The sequence below is a fragment of the Scyliorhinus torazame genome, chromosome 2 (assembly GCF_047496885.1).
Source record: "Scyliorhinus torazame isolate Kashiwa2021f chromosome 2, sScyTor2.1, whole genome shotgun sequence".
In the NCBI taxonomy this organism is placed as follows: domain Eukaryota; kingdom Metazoa; phylum Chordata; class Chondrichthyes; order Carcharhiniformes; family Scyliorhinidae; genus Scyliorhinus; species Scyliorhinus torazame.
In genome coordinates, this window is record NC_092708.1 from 264,879,157 (window position 1) to 264,904,844 (window position 25,688).

The 25,688-nt window shown below is 48.1% G+C and overlaps 1 protein-coding gene across 3 annotated transcripts in view; it reads right to left on the minus strand.

Annotated features, from left to right (window-relative positions):
* The window catches only part of LOC140398239 (neutral alpha-glucosidase C-like), a 352,477-nt gene that overhangs the window by 265,986 nt on the left and 60,803 nt on the right, over window positions 1-25,688 (minus strand). For all 3 annotated transcript variants that reach the window (XM_072486683.1, XM_072486676.1, XM_072486666.1), the window contains exons 3-4: window positions 8,798-8,860; window positions 3,783-3,891 (exon numbers count right to left, since the gene is read on the minus strand). In XM_072486683.1, the coding sequence (XP_072342784.1) occupies window positions 3,783-3,891; window positions 8,798-8,860 (172 nt within the window). The remainder of the gene's footprint in view (window positions 1-3,782; window positions 3,892-8,797; window positions 8,861-25,688) is intronic.

Sequence of the window (25,688 nt, forward strand, 5' to 3'; positions counted from 1 at the left end):
CGTTTCAGCTCCTCGGTCTGTGTTTCCTCTGATCCCAAAGGCTCCTTATAAGTATCCGAAACCCTCCCTTCTCCGACCCACACTCTGGAAACTACCCTATCCTGTATCCCCCTTGGTGGTAGAGGCGGGAAGGATGAGACCTGCCTGCGTAGGAAGTCTTGCGCCTGCAGATACCTAAATTCTTCCCTCCCGTCAGTTCAAATTTCACCTCCAGTTCCCACAAGCTGGGAAAGCGCCCCTCTGTAAACATATCGCCCATCCTCTCGATCCCTGCTCTCTGCCACCCCCGGAACCCTCCATCTAACCTCCCCGGGGCAAACCAGTGATTATCGCAAATTGGGGACCAAACTGATGCTCCCTCTGCTCCCACATGTCTCCTCCATTGCCCCCAGACTCTCAGGGCCATGACCACCACAGGGCTGGTGGAGTAGCGTGCCGGCGGGAACAGCAGAGGCGCCGTTACAAATGCCCCCAAACTAGTACCCTTACAAGATGCCGCCTCTGTCAGGGCCGCGACCACCACGGGGCTGGTGGAGTAGCGTCCCGGCGGGAACGGCAGAGGCACCGTTACCAATGCCGCCAAACTAGTGCCTTTACAAGATGCCGCCTCTTGCTGGCCCCCAACTTAAACAACCACCTTGTTCTGCAAGCGGGTTTGGGCCCGCATTTAAGTCTTGGAGGGAAAGGGTTTGAGGACCTGTTCCTGGAGGGGAGGTTTGCTAGTTTTAAGGAGTTAAAGAGATAAATTAGCTGACATTTCCAGCTTTTAAAGTATTTTCAAGTTTGCAACTTCTTTGCGAAGGCTTTTCCTTCCTTTGTTTTGGCACCACCTTATTCCTTGGTGAAGAGAATTCTGCCCCTGGCTCGGCATGGCAAGGGATCTATCTCGGACCAAAATGGCCAAATTCTCTCAATGGATTCTGCTCCATTAAGTGGTGTGGGAGCGAAATGGGAAAGTGAATTGGTCCCGATTACTTCTGATGAGGTTTGGAGTGAAGCCCTTCACAGGTTCAACTCCATGTCCTCATGTGCTCGGTTGAGCCTAATTCAGTTCAAGGTCGGGGAGAGAACACTAGAGGTGATCAGTTCCCTGGATGCAGAAACGGCCTTCGACAGAGTCGAATGGAAGTACCTGGAGTGGTTTGGGCTAGGAGCGGGGTTCACCTCGTGAGGGGGGTAACAATCCAAGGATCTCTTAGTCAACACTGCAAAAGAGGCGGTTTGGCCTGACCGAACCTACAATACTACTACTGGGCAGCCACAGCCAAGAGGGTGAGGGGTTGGATACAAAAACGCAACACAGAATGGCTGAGGCTGGAGGAGTCCTCCTGCAAGGAAACAACATGTCTGGCCCTCGCCACGGCAGCGTCCCATCCCCAGGCGAAATACACATCCAGTGGTGATAGCCACATTGAAGACATGGAACCAAATGAGGCAACACTTCGGCTTAACCAAGGTGCCCTCCATGGCGCCCATCGGTGGCAACCACAAATTCCCACCAGCCATGTTGAGGATGTAGACTCCGAGTGTACATCCTCAATGCATTTTACGATGGAGAGATCTGGACAACATGTGCTAAGAAGGAAAAAAGATTGAACACTTTACATCTTCGCTGTCTCAGACATATCCTCACCATCTCTTGGCAGCGCAAGGTTGTCAACTCAACTTGGAGTATGCTAATTTCATCAATGTATACTCATTGCTGAGCCAACAATGTCTGAACTGGCATGGCCACGTTCACCAGATGGATCACTGAATCACAGAATAATACAGTGCAGAAGAGGCCTTTTGGCCCATCTAGTCTGCACCGACATATGAAAAACACCTGAGTTAACTACCTGTTGGATTCAACAATTATAGAGGGGAGTCCTTTAATATATTAGCTAAAATGATTCTTGCAAATTACTGAATTTGTAGAAATATGAATACGTTATAATTGTTTGAATACTGTTCATGGCTGTCTCAAATGTTACGAATAATGTCCTACAAATTCTGATATGGAAGATACATTCAACAAGATTGAAACAATATTGTAGCTGACACCAGACATAACGTCGGGAGTTTGAACGTGGGACAAAAGTCATGGGACAGTTAATTAATTTGGAGTCATTGATTAATGTCTAATTAACCAATCGCCTGTTAAGTGACTGACACTTTCCTGAATTAATCAAGGGGGTCTCAGCTGAGAATTAGAACCAATGAAATTAAGTAAGGGGCTAAACCCAGATAAGGATTCCCTTAAGAATGTGATCCGTCTAGCTGACAAAAGGCCTTTGTTGAAATGACTTTTAATTTTGTAAATCTGAAGTCACTTTTATCTTGAAGTTTTTGTTTCTGCTTCCTGGTGCTCCAAGGACATTTCGAGAGATACGGAAAAAGCATTTTCCAGATAATATTGTGTGAATGTACCAAAATGTGTTTTTATGAAATAAACTTTGCTTGCATTCATTCAACCAGACTGACTTATCCATGAGTGAGAGATAAGACGAATCTGCACCGACACATGAAAAACACCTGAGTTAACTACCTAATACCATTTGCCAGCACTTGGCCCATAGCCTTGAATGTTGTGACGTGCCATGTGCTCATCCAGATACTTTTTAAAGGATGTAAGGCAATCCGCCTCCAGCACACTCCTAGGCAGTGCATTCCAGACCAACACCACCCTCAAAAACATTTTTCCTCAAATCCTCCTTGAACTTGTGTCCACTCGTAACTAACCATTCAACTAAGGGAAACAGCTGCTCCCTATCCACCCTGTCCATGTCCCTCATAATCTTGTACGCCTCAATCAGGTTGCCCTCAGTCTTCTCTGCTCCAGCGAAAACAACCAAAGTCTATCCCAACCTCTCTTCACAACTTATATGTTCCAGGCACCATCTGGTGAATCACCTCTGCACCCCTTTCAGTGCAATCACATCCTTCCTATAATGTGGTGACAAGAATTGCACACAGTACTCCAGCTGTGGCCTCACCAAAGTTCTATACAACTCCAACATGACCTCCCTGCTTTTATAACCTATGCTTCGATTGATAAAGTTAAGTGTCCCATATGCCTTTTTCACCACCCTATTAACCTGCCCTTCTGCCTTCAGAGATCTATGGACAAACACTCTAATGTCCCTTTGTTCCTTGGAACTTTCCAGTGACAGGCCAGTGTCAAATGATGGCTAGTGTCAGATGATGGTTGTGCCTTCTATAGAGTGAATTGGCTATTGGTTCGCAGCCTCCTGGGCGTCAATACTTCCACTACAAGGATAGCCGTAAATGAGATATGAAGCTTGAAGTCATTGGCAATGACTATTGGGAGACAGTCGCCACTGATGGCCATGACCTCTAGAGGCTGACTGTTTGGAAGGACATTGGAAGAAGAAAGCATAAATGAAAAACTGAACTGGCTGAGAAGAGAGCACAAAGTAAACAAAGGCCAACATTTCATGCACCTTCTCAGCCCACTAGTTTTCTCTGCAGAAAATGCAGCAGAGACTGCCATGCCAAAGTGGAGCTCCTGAGCCACACCAGATGACGAGTTAACCACCACGATACAAACCATTTTCTTACGAGATGGAAAGTTCTCTGTGATATCTTGTAAAATATTGCAAGCTCAATAATGTCCTGTATATAACACACCCTAGCCATTGTGTTATTTTGAAACAAACTTAAATAAGTTTGTTATTCTGTATTTAAAATATCTGCAACACCGGGACTATTAAACACCTCATCATGGGACTACTGTGACCATTTAGAAATTAAAACAGAATCCTTGTCTCTTTGATGCTAACCTTATTCTCTTCATTAAGGAGCTGCAAATTGGCTCCACCATCTGACAGTTTCAGGGTGCCCAGTAAGGCAAGATATGGAGAATTGTTTGGCAGCAACTTCTTCTGACGCCTGGAGGAATGGGAAAACAAGAGTTTCAGACATGATCGAAGAAATATGAATTTAACCAGAAATGTCAACCTTCCATCATGATAATTACATATTCAACTCCTGCCAAAAGCATAGCCAAGATTTGAGTTGGGAGAGGTTGCCTCAACTCTTTATGGTGATGTTAGAACAAGCAGGGTACAGTCCACTGAGGGCAACAACAGCAGGACCACCTACATTTATTCAAGATCCAACACAGGTCAAACAAGCTTTATTTCCAACTTTTTGTTCCTTTCTTTCCTGAAGGCACTGGCTGTCGCAGGGGTTCTGCATCTTGCTCTGGTTACCATTCTTCAAAGGCAAGCCTAAACAAGGTAGCCAGGATGCTGTGTAAATTTGGAAATTACAACAGATCAGCAAAATGCTATCATTACATGTCCAACTTAGAGCTCATTAATGAGGCAGTGGGAGAAGACATTCACACTGCACAAAATCTAACTTATCTTAACTGCCAGAGTTGAATACTTCTGTACATGCAGAGGTTCAATATCGTGCAGCATATCAGGTACGTGACTTGGCGTGCTTGATGTGGGCACGAGGACCTCACTACAAAAGAAAACCCTCTCAGCATTGTTAATCCTCACCTGAGGGAGCAACCCACCAAGAAACAAATTGCATTGATCCAACAGGAATCAAATTTCCTGCAGCGGCGGACATGGAGTGAGTGGTAACACATTTGGTAGTTCCCGTTCAAGGGGATTTTGTTGGTCCTTCCCCATCCGTATAGGGCATTTTCTGAGTGCAAAAGGTGTGTGAGTGCCCAAGGAACGTAATACTCCTCTGTAACATCAGTGTAAGGATCAGAGGACGCGAACTGTCATGAGAAAGAGAGAGCAGCTGCAGGAGGAAGGTTTTCATGGTGCATCACAGGTGAAGATGGCAGAGGTCAAAGGGGCAGAGCTGCCCGCCCAGTGGTCGACAGAGCAGCTTGTGGAGAATTTGAACGGAAAATTCCAACAGCAGAGCGAAGAGGCTTTGGAAGACCTGGCTAAGGTGGTGGAGCCGCTCAGAGCTGCAATTGAGAGAGTGGAAGAGAGGCTGGAGGCTCAGGGCCTGGCAATTCAGAAGGTGGAGGAGGCAGTGGGGGAGCATGAGGAGCAGATGGCCTCTTGGAGACGGAGCTGGCGATGGTCTTGGACAGCCAGAAGAGGTTGAGAGAGAAATCAGAAGACCTGGAGAACCGCTCCAGGAAACAGAACCTGAGGATCATTGGGATGCCTGAGGGCATCGAGGGAGCAGAGGCTGCCAAGTGTGTAGCGAGCATGCTGGGGACGTTGATGGAGGAGAGGGCTTTCGTCCAGCCTCCCCCCCCCCCCGAGGTGGATCGGGTGCACAGGGAACTGAGGAGTCCGCAGGTGGGGGAGCTGCCGGGTGTGGCAAATAAAGAGAGACAAATAAAAGATCTTGAAATGGGCGAGGCAGACAAGGAAATGCACCTGGGGAGTGAGCTTCGAGTCGTACAGGATCTGGGTGAGGAGTTGGCGAAGATGAGGACCGGGTTCAACCAGATAAAGCCTGCTCTCTTTAAGAAAGGGGTTTTGGACCCTGCCCGCATGTGGGTGGCACATCAGAATTAGGAGTTTTATTTTGACTTGCGTTGGACTTTATAAGGGACTATGGACTGGGTGGAGTGTGCGGACCCTGAACTTTGGAGAGTAGCTTTGTGTTCATTGTAAAGTGCACGGGGTGGGTAGATTGGGGTGGGTTTCGACGGGAGAGTGGCGATGGTGAGTGTACCTTTTGTTTTTCTTTGTTTCGTGGCAGTTGGGAGGATTGGGGGGGGGGGTGGACTTGAAGGGTGAAAGGAAGTCAGAGGCCTTGAGCGAGGCCAATCATGCTGGCTGGATGGGCTAGTTGACAGGAGTGAAATGGGGGTTTGTCAGGCGGAAGGCATGGAGGGGGGGATGGGGCTGTATTTTTGAGTGAGGGTAGGGAGGGGAGAGGGGAAGGTTGCTGACATGAATGTGTCTGATGTGGTGCAGTTGGGAAGGGAGAGATGGCGGCAGACATCTGAGGGCAGGCCTGGAGGGGTGCTTAACATGTACCGGGGACTTCCTCAAAAAGGGGTATTGCTGATTGGCAGGGAAAAGGGGTATTTTGTACTTCAGGGGCTTGTTTATAGGGGGTAAATTTGCAGGGCTGGGAGAATTGTATGAATTGCCCAAGGGGAATGGTTTTAGGTACCTGCAGGTTCAGGATTTTGTGAGTTGAGAGGTGCCATCCTTTCCAGGGCTGCCGCCTCCGTTGTTGTAAGACAAGCTGTTATCGGAGGAAGAAATAGGGCAGGGAAGGTGTTGGATATATAATTTTTAAAATAATCTTTATTGTCACAAGTAGGCTTACATTAACACTGCAATGAGGTTACTGCGAAAAGCCCCTAGTTGCCACATTTCGGCACCTGTTCGGGTACACAGAGGGAGAATTCAGAATGCCCAAATTACATAACAGCCCGTCTTTCGGGACTTGTGGGAGGAAACCAAAGCACCCGGAGAAAACCAACGCAGACACGGAGAGAACGTGCAGACTCCACACAGACAGTGACTCAAGCCGGAATCAAACCTGGGACTCTGGAGCTGTGAAGCGCAGTGCTAACCACTGTGCTACCGTGCTGCCCAGTACCTGCAGGTTGTGCGGCTTTTCACAGTAACTTCATTTGAAGCCTACTTGTGACGATAAGTAATTTTCATTTTCATTTCATTATAAGGAATTGATGGAGAGGGAGGGTGCTCCAGCGGAGGATATTAATCGCAAACGGGAGGGGGAGCTGGGAGGGGAGGTTGGGGCCGGGATGTGGGCAGGGGCCTAGGTGTGGGCAGAGGCCTTGCGGGGGGTGCACGCGACCTCGTCATGTGCGAGGTTAAGCCTCATCCAGTTTAAAGTGGTGCATTGGGCCCACAGGACGGTGGCGAGGATGAGCAGGTCCTTTGCGGGGGTGGGGGATAGGTGTGGGTGGTGCGTGGTGGAGCCCGCCTATCACGTCCACAGTTCTGGGCGCGTCGAACACTGAAGGGGTCTGGCAGGGGTTCATGGACATGATGTCCGAGGTGCTGGCTGTGAGGATGGTTCAGAGTCCGGAGAAGGTGAAATTTGGTGTGCCGGAAAACCCGGGAGTCCAGGGACAGAGAGGCCGGTGTATTGGCCTTTGCCTCCCTGATAGCCCACAGACAGATTTTCTTGGGGTGGCGGTTCTTGGAGCCACCAAGTGCGGGAGTGTGGGTGAGCGACCTGGTAGAATTCCTGAGGTTAGAGAAGGTTAAGTTAGCTCTGCAGGGGTCAGTAGAGGGGTTAGCCCAGAGTGGAAACATTTTATCGATTCCTTCAAGGAGAATTGAGGGGTCAGCAACGGGAAGGGTTTTGTTTTCAAGGCGGGGGGGGGGGGGGGGGTAAGTGGGTTAAAATAGGGAAGGTGGGATGTGTTGGGGTGTTGGTGTCAGGGTGGTTGGAGGGTTGTGGTTGTTTATTGGGTTGATGTGGTCTTCTGATATTCTGTTATATTTGTTAAATGTCTTGAATAAAAATAGATATTTTTTTTAATGGGCTAAAATTGTACTATGACAGGATTTTCTGTTCCTGCTAGCGTCAGGCGGGTTTAGTGGCGCAAGCAGAAATTATCACGAAAAGGCCTTATGTGTTTCCCAATGGTGTAAATGCAGGACGCGATTGTTCCCTCCCCCATAAGTGGCAGGCTGCCCCATTGTTCAACATTGGGAACATCATTGTGATACATAATGGTTGCAAGGTAGCACAGTAGTTAACACTGTTGCTTCACAGCTCCAGGGCCCCAGGTTCAATTCCGACCTTGGGTCACTGTCTGTGCGGAGTCTTCACATTCTCCCCGTGTCTGCATGGGTTTCCTCTGAGTGTCCGGTTGTCCAAAGATGTGCAGGTTACGTGGATTGGCCATGCTGAATTGTCTTTAGTGTCCAAAAAGGTTAGGTGCAGTTACTGGGTTAGGGGTTTAGGGTGGACGTGTGGGCTTAAGTAGAGTGCTCTTTCCAAGGGCCGGTGCAGACCCAATGGATCGAATGGCCTCCTTCTGCACTGTAACATTCTATGATTAGCATATTATTATTGGGTCCATACGCCAGAATTATACCGCAGAATCAAATAAATCCCCCACTGCGGTGTGATGTCAGAAAGGCGCATAGTATGGCTGGTTTCAAAACGCACGCACCTGGTGGCGAGCAGAACTCTGAGGGGAGCTTGGTGGTAGGTGCACTGAAGCCGTCGGAGGGCTAAGCACCACTTTCCCAGATTGAAATCAGACTTTGCCAATTTCTGAGACAATTCTGCCCTATGAGTATGGGTTAACAGCAGAACTCTCAGTTGAGTCAGAACGTTGAGTTCCAGGCCTGCTCCAGAGTCTCCAAGGATATCATCTATAAAAATGATGGTAAAATGGTGTCTTGATTATATTTCCATACGTGTGTCATATAGGCAAAAGGCTGATCTCATTGTCAAAGCTGTATATTGTTCATTTATATATTGTAGGTAAAATAAGCCATTTTGTGTTGAATGATTTCTCATCTCAATAGTGTTTTTCAGTTCAAATACAGTGATACATACAGCATTTAGTGTTGGCAAAGAGAGTAATACTTTTTGGTTATGATCCCCAAATCCTGTGATTTTTAACTCAGACATTGGGCAGTAAACGGTCAGGTGAGGACATAAGGTCCACTTGCAAGAAAAGCTGATCATGTTTATCAAATGAGTTTCAAATGTAAAAGTTTGACAGGAACTAGAAAGTTCCTTTGCTTTCATGAAAAATGTTCAGCTTTATAAGCATAAACGTTTGATTGGGGTGCACAGGGTAAGTAAAGAATGCAAAGTGGGATTACTGAGCTGATGGCCTCCAAGGAAAGAGATATACCTGTAGAACGCAATGTCCTCAGCTGTCTTGAACTTGTTGCTCTCAACTACCTCTGCAAGTGCACTGTTGGGGTGGAAAAAAAAGAGAATTTATTCTTGTTACGACTTCTACATTCAAAATATTTTTAAACATGGGGTCTCTACAATGGGGCAACAAAACGCAGATTGGGTGACCGTTTTATGAAACATCTCTGTTCAGTCTGCAAGCATGACCCTGAGTTTCTGGTTGTTTGCCATTTTAATTCACCACCTTGCTCTCATGCTCACATTTCTGTCCTCGGTCTGCTGCAGTGTTCCGATGAAGTCCAACAAAAACTTGAGGAACAGCACCTCATCTTCCAATCAGGCACTTTACAGCCTCTGGAATCAACACTGAGTTCAGCCATTATGATTCTTTTTTTTTTTGCCATGTTCTAGTTTTAATTTTGTTTTTCACATTTTTGTTTTCAGACAGAGCTCCCCATCATTCTGGCATTTATACTCACCCTCCGGCCCTCCAAGCCTGCCCTGATCATGCTGCCCATCTAACCTAAAACCTTCTACACTTCTGGGTCCGTATCCCTCTATTCCCATCCTATTTATGTATTTGTCAAGACGCCCCTTAAGCATCACAATCGTACCTGCTTCCACCACCTCCTCCGGCAGCGATTTCCAGGCATCCACTACCCCCTGTGTAAAAAAACTTACCTCGCACATCTCCTCTAAACTTTGCCCCGTGCACCTGAAATCTATGTCTTCTAGTAATTGACTCTTCCATCCTGGGAAAAAGTTTCTGACAATCCACTCTGTCCATGCCCCTCATAATTTTGTAGACTTCTATCAGGTCGCCCCTCAACCTCCATTGTTCCAGTGAGAACAAACTGAATTTATCCAGCCTCTTCTCATAGCTAATGCCCTCTGTACCCTCTCCAAAGCCTCCTGACGATTTAAGTTCTCGCTGCATCCTTTGACAGATAATCAGGTGGTTTGTCCTTGAACTCGCCATGCTTAGTCTTCAGATGCCTTTGAAGATTTAATAATAATAATCACTTATTGTTCCAAGTAGGCTTCAATGAAGTTACTGTGAAAAGGGTTTTAAACTTTCATTTGCCAGTACTTCCCTAAATATAACACGCATGGGCTTTGCATCCTGATTTTCATTGGCAAAATTAACAATGCCATACCTTAAGAAATCATCTTTGTACTGCTTTGTTCCTGATTTCAGATTCTTCTTAATTGTTTGTTCACCAGAGGCTCTGAAGCTCTGGATACAGCTCAAACCATTCCTGGGACAATCTTACACATCTCCTAACAACTCAATTAATTTGATGGGGTTTGGCCTGAAACCTGGGGCGGGATTCCCCGATCCCCCGCCGGGTGGGAGAATCACCGGGGGTCGGCGTGAATCCCGCCCCCACTGTCCTCCCAATTCTCCCGCCCCCCAAAAATCGACCCGGCATGAGTCGCGCCACACGCCTCGGAGAATGGCGGGGTCCGGTGCGACTCAATGGGTGCCGGGGCTGCCCAGATTCTCCGGCCCGCGATGGGCCGAAGTCCCGCCTGCCTGTAGCCTGTCCCGCTGGCGTAAATCAGAGTAGGTCCCTTACCGGCGGGACCTGGCGGCACGGGCGGGCTCCGGGGTTCCTGGGGGGGTCGCGGGGGGATCTTGCCCCGGGAGGTGCCCCCACGGTGGCCTGGCCCACGGTCGGGGCCCACCGATCTGCGGGCGGGCCTGTGCCGTGGGGGCACTCTATTCCTTCCGCATCGGCCGTTGTGGTCCTCCGCGATGGCCGATGCGGAACTGAATCCCTGTGCGCATGCGCGGGGATGACGCCAGCACGCGCTGACGCTCCTGCGCATGCGCTGACTCGCGCCAGTTGGCGTGGTGCCAGACCCCTATCCCGCCAGCCGGCGGGGCGCCAACCACTCCGGGGCGGGCCTAGCCCCTGAAGGTGCGGAGGATTCCGCACCTTTGGGGCGGCCCGACGCCGGAGTGGTTCACGCCACTCCATCCCGCTGGGACCCCCCGCCCCGCCGGGTACGGGAGAATCCTGCCCCTGATCTGGGCCTTCCCTAGTCCAGGTATGCTACATACTCCAAACTATAACTTAATTACTCAAAGTTGATATTAACTTTGAAATGTTTCTGATGAAATGTAGGAGGTATCACAGCGCAACTTGTTTGTATATTAAGCCATTTGATCATTCTTATCTATACAATCATAGGCCAAGAATCTCCTCCAATGGCTCACTTCCCACACCACTACCTCTGGAGTCTCCCAAATGATTATCCTTGTCTCAGCCCAAGATAAATCTAGCATCTATTGGCCAGTTTCCAGATGCGATGGTGGAGAAACTTTGAGCGGTAATAATCTCGGACAAAATTAACTGGTACTTGGACATTGGTTAACAACTGCAAACCAGTAAAGATTTGTTAAAGCAAATCGCATTTGACTAATTCAATCATATTCATTGATGACATAAGGAAAGAGTTGATTCGGGTAATGGGGTTGATATTGCATTTATGGCCATCAATAGGAGCTTCATAAAGTATCTAAAGTACCACATGATGAATGAAATGAATGAAAATCGCTTATTGTCACAAGTAGGCTTCAATGAAGTTACTGTGTAAGCCCTTAGTTGCCACATTCCGGCACCTGCTCGGGGAGGTTGTTACGGGAATTGAACCGTGCTGCTGGCCTGCCTGGGTCTGCTTTCAAAGCCAGCGATTTAGCTTTAGACTTTAGATTTAGACTTGTTATCAAAATTGAAGTCCATGGGATTCATGGGCAGTGGCTGTGCTGTTACAAAATTGGTTAAGGGACAGAAAGTAGTGTAGTGGTTCATTAGACTAGAGAAAAGTACAGAGATGTCACCCCAGGGATCAATATTAGGACCAATGCTCATTTTGACTCATATTAATGACATCGATAATGACATCGATTCGGGTATTCGCTGCATAATTTGAAAGTTTGCAGATAACACAAAACTCAAATATAAGAAACAATGAGGAGGATAGTAACAGGGTTGAGAAGGACACAGGATAATGAAATGGGCAGATGAAATAAATGAAGTGTGAAGTAATTCATTTAGGTAGGAAGAATTGAAGGCAATGTAACTAGATTGTACAATTTTAAAGGGGGTGCATGGGGGCACTTACATGAATATTTCAAAATAGCAGGACAAGTTGAGAAGAGTTTCAAAAAACAGTACATGGGATCTTTAGCTTTATAGATAGAGGCATTAGGAATTTTTTTATAAAACACGAGTTAAACCCCAGCTGGAGTGTGTGGCCAGTTCTGGGAAACATTTTAGGGAGGCAAGCAAGGCATTGTATAATGGGTGCAGAGGGGATTTAAAAGAATAGAGAATTACTAGATGGAGAATAGAGAATTACTAGACACAGCAAAGTCAATGCACCCTGATAACATCCCAGCATTAGTACTGAAGACTTGTGCTCCTGAATGAGCTGCACCTCTAGCCAAGCTGTTACAGTACAGTTACAACACTGACATCTATCCCACAATATGGAAAATTGCCCAGGTATGTTCTGTCTACGAAAAGCAGGACAAATACAATCCAGCCAATTACAATCTCAGTCAACGTTTTTTTTTTAAATTTAAAGGTATAAAGTTTATTGAAGTGAATTCATTTTCAAAGACGCTTTCCATCACATCAATAAAAAGTATAAGCAGATCAGTGAAAAAATGAGGGAAGAATCATTCTATGAATTGATGACACTATTGTCACTTTTCAACACTCCACAGGGACATCATTGCGTACAACACCAACGTTACTCTTTACAAAAGTCACTCTTAAGAAGTGGGCAGTAAGAAAAGAAATTACAGTATTTTACAGAAAAAAAATTCAATAGTTACAAGTCACTTCAAAGCAAAATCAAGACCAATGTTATTTGGAGACAACCTAAGCACTGGAATTGGAGAGTTCTCCACCGTTCAACAGGTCCCCTTCGCAGTTTGGGAGTCGCAAAGGATTTTTAATAATGGGATGCTTTTATTGTTTGGAGGAAATAGTATTTAAAATTCCAAGACTATTTTGAAATTATAAATGAAAAGGATGAAGCTCTTCTACAGAATGAACTTTGGCACACTGTGGCATGTAAACATTTTATTTGAAAATTACCATCAAGCCCCTTGTTCAGCAACTGTAAAATTTATCTTTCCAAGAACGAACTTGGAAATTTCACTGTGTACAGTTTCTGCTTTTAAAGCTGGTAATAAAAATCATTGCCCCTTCACATAAACAAAGACATTGAAGAGTGAAAAAAACAGAGATTGAGGTGAGATAGAGCGAGGAAGTGACAGAGATATAGCTGGAGAGGAGCAAGGGAGAGATTTTTAAAATGTGGACGGTCAGAGAGGCAGCTATTCGTTCTTATTTTAATCTGTTATGGGCCAGGGTTTAGAGAACACCAAAGTATATCATGGAGTTCATCTGACCCACAACTTTTAATAGATTTTGGTTATGAGGAGCACAAGGGCTCACTTTGCAGGCGTTATGCAACAGAGATCTTAAGTGTTTTTAAACAAAACAATGTTTATTCTATGAATCCAGTTAACATTTTATAAACACACAGTAAACATCTTATCAACTACCAACACAAATGCCCCCCAAAGATACAGTACTCTATAGGTAACTCTTAATAACTTTCCTAACAACATCCATAAGCCAAACACCCTTTTTTCCTACAAAAACAGTAGGTTTGCATTCCTTACAGAAACAGGTATTACTTTGAAATTATCAAGTGTTCTGGACACATTCTTTAGCATGCAGAGAGAGAGACCAAAATACACCATCTTGGTTTGAATGCAGCTCCCCAACTGAAAACCGAAAATAAAACTCAGAGCCATAAATCTTCCAGCTCAAAACAAAAGTAAAAAGCAGGGCCAGTGCCCAGCTCCACCCACACAATGACATCACTGCAGCCACTTGAGAAGACAAACATTTCTTAAAGTGACATTCCAATGACATCTCCCCCCAAGAAAAAAAAATAACCCCATCAACTTTAAGATGGTTTCATTTTTCACCTTTTCACTTTCTTTTAAGCAAAATTGACAATAAATATACCTTTTTGTAAACAAAACAAAACATGCAAACATTTAGAATAACATAGTCCATTTTAGTTCTTCTTCCTGCAACTGGAATCCCTCTTGATTGACAGTCTCTTTGGACAAGACGGTCTCTGCACAATCCATCCATTTCTCTACGCCTCGGCATTTCTCTTTGTCAGATACTTTAGTTCAATCCGATCACAGAACCCCCTGTAATTCTCCAACACAGGAGCATTGGTTAACACAGCCTTTAGGCCGTCAAATGCCTGTTGACACTCCGCTGTCCACTGAAATTTGCTACGCTTCTTTAGCAAGTCCGTCAGCATCCATCAGCGAAGACCCATCAGTCTACTCTTGATCGTTAGCAAAGTGATGGAAGATGTTGTTAATTCATTCTGAAGCCAGATTCCAGCATTTTACTTCATACTAGATCTATTTACAGAGTGCAACACTACTGGCGCGATTTAACGGGAAAGGTTTTAAGTGCTGTATCGAACGTGACTTTCCAGGTGCTTCCCGATGGCGAGCCGTAAAGACTGCGGCCCGTATTTAATGGCACTTAGTGCCGGAAATTATCCCTCAAAAACTTCATGGCGGAAATGGCCGTCCTGCCAGCTGATTCCCCTGGATCGCTAACAAGGGGGAGCTGCTCATAAACGCTCCCTCCAAAAACACTCCAGTCAGTACATAGCCATGTCATCACATAACCTGCTCCACGCTCGGGGAGGCTGACCTGGCCAGGCTGCTGGACGCCGTGGAGGCGAGACAGGACATCTTGTTCCCCCGAGGGAGATGGAGGACCAGCCACAGAGCCACCAATGCCCCCTGGGAGGCAGTGGCAGCGCCCGTCTGTTCGGGCAGCATGACCAGGACTGCAATCCAGTGCAGGAATACGACCAACTACATTCACCAGGCCACAAGGTTAAGTTCAAACCGCCCCCCCCGGCATCGGCCCTGCCTAACACCACCCTGACCTCCGCCTCCCCCACAACAAATCGTCAGCTGGCACCTCGCACACCTCCTCCCCCCAGCATATGACCGCGCCTCCCTCACCCTTTTATATCCCGCCTTTTCTCAGAGTGCCATGTACCAAGCTAGTTGTGCTGGGGGACCTCACCCTACACACTCGCCCCCCCCGGCCACATCAGGAGCCCCTAGACCCCAAACTCCTGCCGGGAACATCCCGAGGACCGTGCTCAGGTCCCCCTCTCCCCCCCACCCCAACCACACACTCACCCTCTGGTTGCGGGAATACCCCCAGAGCTGAAGCCCAGCTCTTGGGTGTTTGATTGTTGGCTGCTGACTCTGCGATGTTGCCGCCCCCAGGGTTCAGGCAAAGTGTCTAGGCCTCACAGTGTGATTGGAATGCTGGGCAATAAAACTCGTCTGAGAGATGGCACGTATGACCACGAGGACACGCTTGAGAATGTTTTGTTTATTAAACGGTCAACAACACCTTTATACAAAAAAGATAAAAACAAACTACTTAACAGTCCATATATCAGATTAACCATTAAACGACAAGGAAAGGTTAGCAGAAAAACACACGGCCTTCAGGCATTAAACAGTCGACAGTACAACCATGCAAGACACACACAAGCACCTTTTCACTCCAGAATATTAGCACAAACACCAAGCTACAACAGTGCATTTATACAAAGAAAACCAAATACACTTGAAACATTAAACAGTCAATAATACAATAAAACCACCAGCAATCTGCAAAAGCATTTGCATTTATTTATTGTCATGTGTATCGAGGGACAGTGAAAAGTATTTTTCTGCGTGCAGCTCAAACAGATCGCTTAGTACAAGAAAAGAAAACACATAAAAGGGTAACACAGATACACAATGTAAATACATACGGGCATCAGGTGAAGCATACAGGAGTATAGTATTAATCAGGTCAGTCCATAAGAGGGTCGTTTGGGAGTCTGGTAACAGCGGAGAAGAAGCTGCTTTTGAGTCTGTTTGTGCGTGTACTTAGACTTTTGTATCTCCTGCCTGATGGAAGAAGTTGGAAGAGTGAGTAAGCCGGGTTGGAGGGGTCTTTGATTATGCTGCCCGCTTTCCCAAAGCAGCAGGAGGTGTAGATAGAGTCTGGGTGGGAGGTGGGTTTGTGTGATAGACTAGGCGATGTTCACAACTCTCTGAAGTTTATTGCGGTCTTGGGTCGAGCAGTTGCCACACCAGGCTGATTTCATCAACACTTCCAGCTAGTTGATTGGTCGAATCAATCCGTCTCTCCCTTCCCCTTCCACAACTCCCAGCAGTAGACTCACGTCAGTAGAAAGTGTAGCCACGTAAAATGGCTGCGTCCCGATTAATTTGGCCAAAACCCGATTTAAAATGGCTAACTGGAAAGGCTGCTGGGAAAAGCAGGTAACAAGACAGAAACGGACAGCTGCAGACAGAATAGCATATTCGGCTCTGGGGAAGTTGGCCCAGATCGATACTCAGGGCTATTAACACCCTGGCCATCCACCCAGACATCTGCAGTGTAATCAGCTATCCCCGGGAACAATTGCAACATATTAGCAATTGAATACCGGGCCAGACCTGTCGGCGCCTGCAGTGGCCGAAACAAAGGCAGGTGAACGACCACCCCCCGATCGGGGAATCGCCTCGCAATTGGACGTATCGAACCCAGTGATTGGGGACAAGTCCAATCACTTGGGACTCAGGGTCAAGGGCTGCCCCAAGAGGCGGGAAGCCCCTGGGTCCTATAAAGTGAGGGGCCAAGTTCAGATCTCTCTCTCTCTCCCTTCTTCGCCTGCTCGAGACCTTTGCAAGAACAGCAACCGGCAACTGTAAGTTTGAATCCAGCGATCGCTATCCGGTAAAGACTCCTAGCCATCGACCTGTAGCAGCCTTTTGAATCCCGTGGGCCAGATCCGATTGGATAAGCCATTTGTTTCCCTGAACTGGTGGGCTCTTCCTAAAGTTAAGTATTGGCCAGTAGTGATAGGGTTATTATATAGATAGTAGGATTATTGTGTAAACATTGCTTGTTGTATATAATAAATGACCATTGATTTCAATCTTACTAAGCGGTGTGCTGACTTATTAATCATAACTTGAGCTTGAACCACGTGGCGGTATCAGAAAGATACCTGGCGACTCGTGAGCAAAGGTGACGTAATCAGAGATAATAAACTAAGGCTAAAAAGAGCAACAAAAGTCACTCAGTGCGAGTGTAACAATACACTGAATAGTCGCACCGACACAGAGCACGTCTGAAGAATGAAAGAGCGCCCCTTTCCCGTCTCCAGGATTTGTAGTAGGTCATCTTACATTCTCCCTTTCCTGGCATCAGGCAACAGAAGCAAGAAGCGTTAGCAAAAACGCACACGGTCCCCAGGCATTAAACAGTCCACAGTACAACAATTCTCTCCCCCTCCCGTAGCTTCCAACAGTAGACGCACATTAGTAGAAAGTCGCTTGTGGGTTGCGTAACAATACACCAAAAAGTCACACCGACGCAAATCATGTCAGAAGAGCGAAAGAGCACCCCTTTCCCATCTCCAGCACTGGTAGTAGGTTATCTTCTGTCCTCCCTTTCCTTGCTCTAGGCCACAGAAGTAAAAGAGGTGGCAGCAAACAGTCATACATCTTACAGAAATTAAACATTGAACAGTCAACAGTACAAGAAAGTCACCAGCAATCTGCAAAAGCATTTCTTCAATACCTTCATCAAGTTGCTCCAGGCTGTTCCGGGTGCGGCGATGACCAGCTAAGTCTCATGTTTCGGCAGCTCCCGTTGGAACGTACTTTTGGGCTCTTAATAGGAGCCCCAACGGCAATTTAAACGGCCAAAAACACTGTGCGGTAAACCAGAAGGGAATCCCCCGGACACGCATGGATAAGGGAGAGGATAGCGGCCGGATTGCGGAGGATCCTCTGGAGCAGCGGCAAGGAAGGGAAGCTCAAAGCAAGATGGCGTCGGAAGGTGGCCGTTTGTTATGGGGCCCGGAACAACAAGAGTTCCTGCGGCGCTGTGTGGAAGAGCTGAAGAAGGAGTTGAAGAAGGAGCTGTTGGCCCCGATATTACAGGCGATTGAAGGGCTAAAGGAGGAGCAGAGGACCCAAGAGCTGGAGCTTCGGGTCGTGAAGGCAAAGGCTGCTGAAAATGAAGATGAAATACAGGGCCTGGTGGTGAAGACAGAGACGCACGAGGCACAGCACCAAAGGTGTGTGGAAAGGTTGGAAGTACTGAAGAATAATTTGAGGAGGAAGAATTTAAGAGTCCTGGGTCTTCCCGAAGGCACAGAAGGGGCGGACGTCGGGACATATGTGAGCACGATGCTTCACTCGCTAATGGGATCGGAGGCCCCGACGGGACCTTTGGAGAGGGAGGGAGCTTATCGAGTTCTGGCGCGAAGACCGAAGGCTGGAGAAATACCTCGAGCTATAGTGGTGAGGTTTCTCCGCTACAATGACAGAGAGACGGTCCTCAGATGGCCGAAGAAAACTCGGAGCTGTAGGTGGGAGAACGCGGTGATCCGCGTATACCAGGATTGGAGTGCAGAGGTGGCGAGAAGGAGGGCAAGCTTTAATCGGGCTAAGGCGGTGCTTCACAAAAAGATCTAGTTTGGGATGTTGCAACCGGCGAGATTGTGGGTCACACACCAAGGGAAGCACCACTACTTTGAGACGGCAGAAGAGGCGTGGACATTCATTGTGGACGAGAAGCTGGAATAGTCTGGCGAGAGAAAGAGCTTTTGGGACAAAGTGGTGGGGTGGTTATGTGGGGCGAGAAAAGGGGGGGGGGGGGGGGGGATGATTTTTCAATTTGTTAATTTTGTGATCCTGTAACTTTTCTCTCTTCCCCATGTTGGGGGGGGGGGGGGGAATATGAGGAACCGTGCGTGCCGGCCATTAGGGGCGGGGCCGAGTGGGAAACGCGGGCTTTGTTCCCGCGCTATGGTAATTATGGTGGGAACAGGGACGCAGGAAGGAGGGGGCCTCGCACAGTGGGGGCCGAGGACAAGGGGGGAAGCCGAGGTCAGCCAGAGTTCGCTGACTTCTGGGAGCAACATGGGGGGTGCAACTATGCGAGAGGGGGATCTAGCAGAGGGGGGGAGGGGGGGTTAACTGGGTTGCTGCTGCTAAGGAGAAGGGGGAGCTGTTATGGGATGGGGTGGTCGAGGCGGGAGGGCGCCGTCGGGGGGATATACGGGTACGTGGGAACCGGGTGAGGAGCTGGGTTAAAAAAGTGGATGGCTAGTCGACAGGGGGGGGGGGGTAAAGAGCCCCCCAACCCGGCTGATCACGTGGAACGTGAGAGGGCTGAACGGGCCGATTAAAAGGGCACGGGTACTCGCACACCTAAAGAAATTAAAGGCAGATGTGGTTATGTTGCAGGAGACGCATCTGAAACTGATAGACCAGGTCAGACTACGTAAAGGATGGGTGGGGCAGGTGTTTCATTCGGGTTTAGATGCGAAGAACAGGGGGGTGGCTATCTTAGTGGGGAAACGGGCACTGTTTGAGGCAAAGACCATAGTGGCGGATAGTGGGGGTAGAAATGTGAGTGGCAGATTGCAAGGGGAGGCGGTGGTTCTGGTGAACGTATACGCCCCGAACTGGGATGATGCAAATTTTATGAGGCGTATGTTGGGACTTATCCCGGACCTGGAGGCGGGAAAGTTGGTAATGGGGGGAGAATTCAATACGGTGCTTGATCCAGGGCTGGACAGGTCGAGGTCCAGGACCGGGAGGAGGCCGGCAGCGGCCAGGGTGCTCAAGGACTTCATGGATGGGAGGGGTAGACCCCTGGAGATTTAGTAGGCCGAGGAGTAAGGAGTTCTCATTTTTCTCCCATGTTCACAAAGTATACTCACAGATAGACTTTTTTGTCTTGGGAAGGGCACTGATTCCGAAGGTGACAGGGACGGAATATACGGCCATAGCCATTTCGGACCACGCTCCACATTGGGTAGACCTGGAGGTAGGAGAGGAAAAAGAACAGCACCCACTCTGGAGAATGGATATGGACTTATTGGCGGATGAGGGGGTATGTTTAAGGGTGAGGGGGTGCATCGAAAGGTACTTGGAGCTTAATGACAATGGTGAGGTTCAGGTGGGAGTGGTCTGGGAGGCGTTGAAGGCAGTGGTTAGAGGGGAACTGATATCCATAAGGGCACATAAAGGGAAGCAAGAGGGTAAAGAAAGGGAGCGATTGTTGAAAGAACTTTTGAGGGTGGACAGGCAATATGCGGAGGCACCGGAGGAGGGACTGTACAGGGAAAGACAAAGGCTACATGTGGAATTTGACCTGCTGACCACGGGTAAGGCAGAGGCACAGTGGAGGAGGGCACAGGGTGTACAGTATGAGTATGTAGAGAAGGCGAGTCGGCTACTGGCCCACCAATTGAGGAAGAGGGGAGCAGCGAGGGAGATAGGTGGGGTGAGAGATGAGGAGGGAGAGATGGAACGGGGAGCGGAGAGAGTGAACGGGGTGTTCAAGGCATTTTATGAGAGGTTATATAAGGCTCAGCCCCCGGAAGGGAAGGAGGGAATGATGTGTTTCTTGGATCAGCTGGAATTCCCTAAGGTGGAGGAGCAGGAGAGGGCGTGACTGGGAGCACAGATTGAGATGGAGGAGGTGGTAAAAGGGATTGGGAGCATGCAGGCGGGGAAGGCCCCGGGACCAGACGGATTCCCGGTGGAATTTTGTGGGAAATATATGGACCTACTGGCCCCGCTTTTGACGAGAACTTTTAATGAGGCCAGGGAAAGGGGGCAGCTGCCCCCGACTATGTCGGAGGCAACGATATCGCTCCTTTTGAAGAAGGAAAAAGACCCGCTGCAGTGTGGGTCCTACTGGCCCATTTCCCTTTTAAATGTAGATGCTAAGCTCCTGGCCAAGGTGATGGCGACGAGGATAGAGGACTGTGTCCCGGGGGTGGTCCACGAGGATCAAACTGGGTTCATTAAGGGGAGACAGCTGAACACGAACATGCGGAGGTTGCTAGGGGTAATGATGATGCCCCCACCAGAGAGGGAGGCGGAGATAGTGGTGGCGATGGACGCCGAGAAAGCATTCGACAGAGTGGAGTGGGATTATCTGTGGGAGGTGCTGAGGAGATTTGGTTTTGGAGAAGGGGTTATTGGATGGGTACAGCTGCTGTATAGGGCCCCGGTGGCGAGCGTGGTCACGAACAGACAGAGGTCTGACTACTTCCGTCTTCATAGAGGGACGAGGCAGGGGTGTCCCCTGTCTCCGTTACTGTTTGCAATGGTGATTGAGCCCCTGGCCATAGCACTGAGGGGCTCCAGGAAGTGGAGGGGAGTACTCAGGGGAGGAGAAGAACACCGGGTATCTTTGTATGCAGATGATTTATTGCTGTATGTTGCGGACACAGTGGAGGGGATGCCTGAGATAATGCAGACACTCAGGGAGTTTGGGGAATTTTCGGGGTACAAATTAAATATGGGGAAGAGTGAGTTGTTTGTGGTGCATCCGGGGGAGCAGAGCAGGGGAATAGATGACTTACCGCTGAGGAAGGTAACGAGATTTCCGGTACTTAGGGATTCAGATAGCCAGGAGTTGGGGAACCTTACATAGGCTTAATTTAACAAGATTGGTGGAACAGATGGAGGAGGATTTTAAGAGATGGGACATGGTGCCCCTGTCATTGGTGGGTAGGGTGCAGGCGGTCAAAATGGTAGTCCTCCAGGTGATGGTCACGAAGGCTTTTTTCAAGAAAATTGAGAAAAGTGTCATGAGTTTTGTGTGGGCCGGGAAGACCCCGAGAGTGAGGAGGGGGTTCTTGCAGCGTAGCAGGGATAGGGGGGGCTGGCACTACCGAGCCTAAGTGAATACTACTGGGCCGCCAATATCTCAATGGTGTGTAAGTGGATGGGAGAAGGGGAGGGAGCGGCGTGGAAGAGATTGGAGATGGCGTCCTGCAAAGGAACCAGCCTACAAGCACTGGTGACGGCGCCGTTGCCGTTCTCCCCGAAGAAATACACCACAAGTCCAGTGGTGGTGGCAACGCTAAAAATGTGGGGGCAGTGGAGACGACATAGGGGAAGGACGGGAGCCTCGGTGCGGTCCCCGATAAGAAATAATCATAGGTTTGTCCCGGGGAGAATAGATGGGAGATTTGGAGCATGGCAGAGAGGTTGGGGTTGTGCAACTGAGAGATCTGTTCGTAGACGGGACGTTTGCGAGTCTGGGAGCGCTGACGGAAAAATATGGGTTGCCCCAAGGGAATGCATTTCGGTACATGCAACTGAGGGCTTTTGCGAGGCAACAGGTGAGGGAATTCCCGCAGCTCCCGACGCAGGAGATTCAAGATAGAGTGATCTCAGGGACATGGGTGGGGGATGGTAGGGTGTCGGATATATACAGGGAAATGAGGGACGTGGGGAGATCATGGTGGATGAGCTGAAGGGGAAATGGGAAGAAGAGCTGGGGGAAGAGATTGAGGAGGGGCTGTGGGCTGATGCCCTACGTAGGGTAAACTCGTCGTCCTCGTGCGCCAGGCTAAGCCTGATACAATTCAAGGTTTTGCACAGGGCTCATATGACCGGAGCAAGGCTCAGTAAATTTTTCGGGGTAGAGGTGTGGGAGATGCTTGAGAAGCCCAGCAAACCACACCCACATGTTTTGGTCATGCCCGGCACTGCAGGGGTTCTGGGTGGGGGTGGCAAAGGTGCTTTCGAAGGTGGTGGGGGTCCGGGTCGAGCCAGGCTGGGGGTTGGCTATATTCGGGGTTGCAGAAGAGCCGGGAGTGCAGGAGGCGAAAGAGGCTGATGTCTTGGCCTTTGCGTCCCTAGTAGCCTGGCGAAGGATATTGCTTATGTGGAAGGAAGCCAAACCCCCGGGCGTGGAGACCTGGATAAATGACATGGCAGGGTTTATAAAACTAGAACGGATAAAGTTCGCACTAAGGGGTTCGGCTCAAGGGTTCACCAGGCGGTGGCAACCGTTCATTGACTACCTCGCAGAACGATAAAGGAAATGGGAAGGTAACAGCAGCAACCCAGGGGGGAGGGGGGGGGGGGGGGGGGGCTCGGGTGGGTCCTCAGGGGTGTTTTTGTATAGATATTTGTACTAGGTTATGTATATTGGATTGTTTGATTTTATTTTTGGAGAGTTATTATTTTTGTTATGGCAGTTGCCATTTAGTTTATATATTATTTATTTATTTGTTAAAACGGTCACTGTTATTTATATTGTTTTATTGTTGTAAAAAGGAAAACCTTTGTATTGTTTTGTTTGGCCGAAAAATTTGAATAAAATATATATATTTTTTTTAAAGTTGCTCCAGGCCATAGAAGCAAAAGGAGGTGACAGCGAGCAATCACACGGCTTCCAGACATTCAACAGTACAATAAAGTCAGCAACAATCCGCAAAATCATTACTTCAATATTGTCATCAAGTTACTCAGTCAAATGTGTTTGCCACCTTTCCCCCTCCTTTAGCACTGGCAGTATGTTCCTTGCTCCAAGTCACAGAAGCAAAAGAGGCAGCAGCAAACAAACACACAGCCTCAAGGCAACTGCAGTTGCATTTTGATCAATCCGCCTCTATCTCCCCCTCCTGCAGCTCCCAGCAGTAGACTCCTAACAGTGGAAAATCACACCGGAAAGTCACACCGACATAGAGCACACCAGAAGAAGAAAGAGCACCCCTTTCCCTTCTCCAGCACTAGTAGCAGGTCATCTTACATCCTCCCATTCTTTACTCTAGGTGACAGAAGCAGAAGAGGAGGCAGCAAACAAACACACGGCCTTCGGGCATTTGCAGTTACTAACTTGGCAGGGATGCTGAGAGAAGGTTCAGCAGGGGTAGATGCACAGCCAAAATTAGAAGAGACATCAAGTGAGTCAGGAAAGAATAGAATGTCTAGACCAGCTACGTCACAAGGGAGTTTGGGAAGATCGGATGGTATTTATTTTAATGCAAGGAGTCTGGCAAACAAGACAGATGAATTGGGAGCACAAATTAAACATGGGGTCTGATATAATTGCTGTCACTGAGACATGGTTAAGAGACGGGCAGAATTGGTAGCTCAATATTCTCGGAAACAGAATCTTCAGGCGAGGTAGGGAAGCAGGTAAAAGAGGGGGTGTCCCAATTATGATCAGGGAATCAATTACAGCAATAAGGAGAGACAGCATCTTAGAAGGCTCTTCAACTGAACTTAATAATCAAAAAGGTGCAATCACATTGCCGGGAGTGCTCTATCGGGCCCCCTAACAGTCTGAGAGAAATAGGTGAGCAGATATTTAGGCAAGTTTCAGAGAAGTGTAGCAGTGGGAGATTTTAACTTCCCCAACATTAACTGGATAGCCATTGTGTAAAAGGTTTAGAGGGAGCGGAATTCTTAAAATGCATCCAGGAGAACTTTTTAATACAATACGTAGAAGTTCCTACAAGGCAGGGACAGATTTAAGGTAAGGGGTAGGAGGTTTACAGGGGGCTATGCCACCACCTACCCCAGTGAGCAAGAATGAGAGTGTGTATATGTGTGTGTGTGTGAGCAAGAGAATATGTATGAGCGAGGGACTAGCTCACTCCTTATCCCAGGGTTCGCACTCACCTTCACTGCCACGCACCCACAGGCTCACACCAAATCACACAGTGGATGCGGGTGAATGAATAAGTACCGAGACTGAAAGTCAGACAGAAAAACACAATTTGACTCTCTTACACTCTAATGGTTATCTTTATTATTTACTCATTATTTTAAATTATCAATTTTTTGCTTTAACATTGCTTTATTTTTGTTCAGCAAGTTATTTCTTTCCTTCACACGTCAACATTTCATTGAAATCCATGTTTTTTTCTGAATTTGCTCATTGGCCCTTGAGAGAAAAAAATTGAAATGTGGAACCCTCACACGAAAAGGTTAAACAAGGCTGCTCCACGTCAAATCCCTGATGGTAAAGAGGAAGACTCCCACATAGAGAGCCCTCCATTGGAGGCATTTTCCACTGCCAGATAGCAGGACACAGCGCCACGCCGTGGTCCGGATAGTTGACTAGGGCAAAGAAACAAAGAGTGTGCAACAGCAGCCTGTACAGGGAATGCCTCGATGCAGAACAAAAAGGTACAGAGGGAATCTCCGCAAGATGACTCAAAATGTGTGGCCACGGTTCCCCAGGGAGGTTCCGGGACCTGTGGCCAATGTGAAATTCCACCCAAATGGGGGTTAGCCCCGACTGGAATCCACTGCATGTTTGTGCCACCCTAACACCCCGAGTGCAGTTGGGGCTGAGCATCAAAGTTTTCGGGCAGTGGCTAGCTTTTTGGCCGTAAGCTGGATATCAATAGATGGGTGACATGCAACTTGCTGCAATGTCTTCCATCCAGCTCCCCTGCAATCCAGCACGTCCCCAACTCTGGTCACTCCAGCAACTCAAGCCTTTTCTACCACCTGCCACATGAACTCGTACTCGTGGATTCCTGAACAGCAGCTCTCGAGTGATAGCCACTCCCGACAGGAAAGAACTCCAACGTGAAGCAACCGTGTTCCAGGTGTTCATCAGTTCCTGGTAAAAGGCAGGTCACTCCTGCAAGGAGGCACGGTGACTTCCCAGGTCTATAAATGTTTTCAAGAGATTTTTCTTTATATGTTGTCATGTGAAGTACCTTTAAGAAATGGTTGTTTATTACTGAGTGATGTCAGAGAGTGGGTGGAGCTGGGCTGTCTGTCAGCTTTTTACTTTCGCTTTAGGCTTTTTGCTGCAGGGTGGGTTTGGTTTCATTTTAGTTTTGGAGAAGCTGCAATCACAGCAGGATGTGTGTGAATCTCTGCAAGCTTATGAATGTCCATTTGCTGATTTCAGCGTGGTAACTGTTCTCAGTAGTGAAGTTAAACCTGA